Here is a 3,978-nt window from a genome sequence, read left to right as displayed (position 1 = left end):
ATGAATACTTTCATTATTTTCACAAAATTCATTTAAAGATAAATATTCTCCACCTCTATCTGATCTAATTCTCTTGATTTTTCTACTAAGTTGATTTTCAACCTCAGTTTTATGAGAAATAAAAGTATTAAATGCATCATCTTTATTTCTAAGCAAATACAACTTAGTATATCTAGAAAAATCATCAATAAAAGTCACATAATATCTTTTACCACCTCTAATCATAGTCTGCTTTAAATCGCCTAAATCAGTGTGAATTAAAGATAACAATTCAGTTTCTTTATTTATAGAAAAATAAGTTTTTCCTGTACTTTTAGCTTCAGCATATATTTCACACTTATTAATATTACTTGAGTCTAAACCAAATATTAATCCTACCGACTGCAGTTTCTTTATATACGCGACATTAACATGTCCTAGTCTAGCGTGCCACAAAGAAATTGACTCAACCATATAAGTAGAAGAAGATGCATTTTTATTGCCGGTATCAAAAATATTAAGCACAAATAAACCATGGTTACAATATCCATTGCCCACAAAAATATCATTTTTGGTCAATACGACCTTATTATTTTCAAATAAAGCCTTTACTCCAATTTTTCCTAATAACCTCACAGAAACCAAATTGGTTTGGATATTAAGAACATGCAATACATCACTCAATGCTAGAGTTTTACCAGATGTGAGTTTGAGAAGATTTTTTCCTTCCCAAGAACGCGAGTTGTTCTTGAGTGACCAAGATAAATAAATTCTTCTCCTTCCTCAATTTAGGTGTAAGACAAAAAATTATTTTTGTTTGCACAAATGTGCCTAGTAGCACCAGAGTCTATCACCCAATCTCTCACATTGGCCACATGATTTATTTGGGAGATGACCGCAACAATTATATCATCCGCTTTAGTCAAATTTAATTTTGACTTAGCGAGATTATCATTTATCCCAACTCTTCTCTTGCATTGAGGTGCATTTTTCTTGAAGGTTTTAATATTATCATTGGATATGCAACCATGTCTATTCACATACCTGTGTTTGAACATTAGTGTCTGCCAAAGTTGTGGATGCAATAACGTATTTGCAACACCATGAATATCTGGCAGGACAGCTGAAACAGTAACAATAGAGACAACACCAAAATTGGTAGCACCATCCAAATTCATATTCCCGGAGATTTCATATAATCATGGTTTCTGTAATAGGTCAGTGCATTTAGTAACCTTAAATGTGCTCTCGTGACCCGTTTTACTATAAAGTTTTGAGGTGGAATATTGAGTTTCTACTCTCTTGGATAAACTTTATTTTTTTAGTCAAGGTTAGCTTACGAGATCAGGAAATACAATCAACAGGAAAAGTAGTGTGTCAACATAAAAGATATTTGCTCAACTTTGAAATTAATGGTACTATACATGGATGATATTTAGTCTTACCACAACTAGTAATTGTGCAGAACGACGTTGATTAGGTTCCTACTTAACCAAGATCCATTAAAAAGTACCAGGTAACTTGCAACAAATTTAATTTCCATTTCTCATCTGACCACGGTCAAGAAAATTTTGTCAAACCAAATGAGGTTGCAATAATTGATGTCTGGTTCATTTTGGTTCGTACTTCCCTTTCATTTTGCTTTGAGTGTATGTATTACATGTTCGCTGTATAGAAAGATGGAATTTCGTTGTGATCTCGTGGTACTAATTCAGGCCCGGAAACTGCCTCTCTACCCCTCCGGGTAGGGGTAAAATCTGCGTACGTGTACTCTACCCTCCCCAGACCCCACTAGTGAAATTTTACAGGGTCGTTGTTGTTGTGGTACTAATTCAGGCAAAGACCATAATATTGGTTAAACCATGTACTCACATGGTCAGAAACTGATGTACAAGTTAAAGGATAACAAATTATTAAATTTGATGTAATAAATCAAGCAACATTTTTAGAATGAAAGAGCAGAAGAATATCTGTATAAATTTTCAAGTGGAGTAATATTTAATCGGTTTTGCACAACTATCTTAGGCAGTGGAATTGGAATTATGGAATCTAATCCTTAGCTAGGTGATCCACTTGCTGAGGATATTATAAAAGACAAGAAAGGCAGTAGATCTGATTAAAAGTAAGTATGTCCTTTCTATATATTCTCCCTCCTCCTCTGACTACAGAATATGTGTACATCCCCTCAAAGAAAAAGAATCCGAAACCTTTCTCTTCCAGCTTATAAGGAGCGAGTTTAGCATTCTCTTTCCCATGTCATCTCAGTCTTTTTGTTTTTTGACTTAATAAATTAGTTATCAGTGATGGGTTCATGGACAACAAAGCAAAACAAGAGATTTGAGGAGGCGTTGGCATTATATGACAGGGATACTCCGGATCGCTGGCATAACATTGCGAGGAGTGTAGGAGGGAAATCAGCAGAGGAAGTGAGGAGACACTATGAGCTGCTTCTCAAGGATATTATGCAAATAGAAAATGACCAAGTACCTTTGCCCAAATACAAGCCTGCTCAAACCAATGTCAGAGCTTATGCTAATGAACAGAGGTACTGAAAAATCTCTGTCCCTAAGGCTAAACATGATTTCCTCATTGAATTAAATCAGACACCTATAGTCTAAGGAAAGACATAACTGTCAACTTCACGTATATGCTTATACGTATTTGATTTGCAGATATCTTACTGAAGGATGCAATTTTACCTTTTAACGTCTATTGAGCTTCCAACTGATAACATGAAATCTAATATTCCTACTTTCTTAAGATTACATGCATATGGTCCTATGTATACATCTTAATCTTGGACCAATATATTATACTACAAAACACCCTAGTTTCATAATATTTTCTATCACCACATGATGCTCCAAATATTTTATTGGCTTCTTAATTCCTTGATAACCCTTTAAGCAACTCTAGTCTCTTCACAAGAAGATGATTTCAGGAGTGTTTACACGGATTACATTTGTTTGAGTGTTATACACTGTCAATACAAAAATATTTAGACAATTAGGTTACCTAGCTTAGAAAATTCTATATAAGCCTTAATTGATAGTATAACTTGGTAAAAATATTAACTAACCAGCTAAAGCTATCATAAGTTTAATTTCACTAATATATATATATATTATAAAAATCTTTACACTGTATCAGCATGTTTTTAAGTCGGTGCCTCTTTTTTCTTCAAAATCCAATCCTGTCTCCTTGGAAGGATGATGATTTGGACATCCACATGCAATAAGTCTTGCCTGTCACATTCATATTTAGCTTATTATAAAAAAACATATTATCTTGCATTTCTTAATTACCACAAGTAGGCTATATATCTTCTATACATGCTCCCCCCCCCCCCCCTTTTTCTCTGCGATGCAATGTAAGAAGATGACAAAAACATGAGGAATAAGGGGTATTTCTGATCCAGTTGGCAGAAATTCTGAACGCAAGTTGATAATATTCCACTGCCTTATGCCATTAGTTAAAAAGTTTTCTTCAATTAGAAAAAGTATTAGTCTTTTTAATAATTAAATAATGTTGATCTACTCGTCCTAATTTTCTTTTTTTATTGAACAGGCTTCTCAAGAATCTAAAGCTACAGTGAGGAGAAACCTGCAGCGATGCTCAACAGTCAATACCATCAGACGTTCTGTACAAAATGCAATATGCAAAAAAAAAAAAAAAAAAAAAAAAAAAAAAAAAAAAAAAATAATTAGCAAATTCATTTCTAAAGTGATTTGCATCTTACTTTTAGTCCTCCTAGCCTAATGTTTCTTTTGCCACTTTATATACCCAGTTTATGAAGAAAACAAAATGTACTAATATATCTTCGTGTTTGTTTTTGTTTAGTCCAAAATATGTAAATGAAACAAAATATGTTTCCTTTTCTCCTTCTCCTTACTAATACGTTTATCTTTCGGCCGCCAGACAACTAACCAAAACAGAGCGACACTTCCACTTTGCTTGCTTTATTCTTATTCTAATTGAATCCTACCTAAAGGAATAATT

The 3,978-nt window shown here is 33.5% G+C and overlaps 1 protein-coding gene across 1 annotated transcript; it reads left to right on the top strand.

The window, feature by feature from the left end:
- The first annotated feature begins 2,092 nt into the window (after positions 1-2,092).
- Positions 2,093-3,682, top strand: LOC107796128 (protein RADIALIS-like 5). The gene is made up of 2 exons (XM_075236005.1): positions 2,093-2,524; positions 3,547-3,682. Exons 1-2 carry the CDS (start codon positions 2,283-2,285, stop codon positions 3,572-3,574), a joined length of 270 nt encoding a protein of 89 aa, XP_075092106.1. The 5' UTR covers positions 2,093-2,282; the 3' UTR covers positions 3,575-3,682.
- The last annotated feature ends 296 nt before the right edge of the window (positions 3,683-3,978 follow it).

Source organism: Nicotiana tabacum, chromosome 18 (genome assembly GCF_000715075.1).
Source record: "Nicotiana tabacum cultivar K326 chromosome 18, ASM71507v2, whole genome shotgun sequence".
Classification (NCBI taxonomy): domain Eukaryota; kingdom Viridiplantae; phylum Streptophyta; class Magnoliopsida; order Solanales; family Solanaceae; genus Nicotiana; species Nicotiana tabacum.
This window is presented reverse-complemented; position numbering and strand designations above follow the sequence as displayed.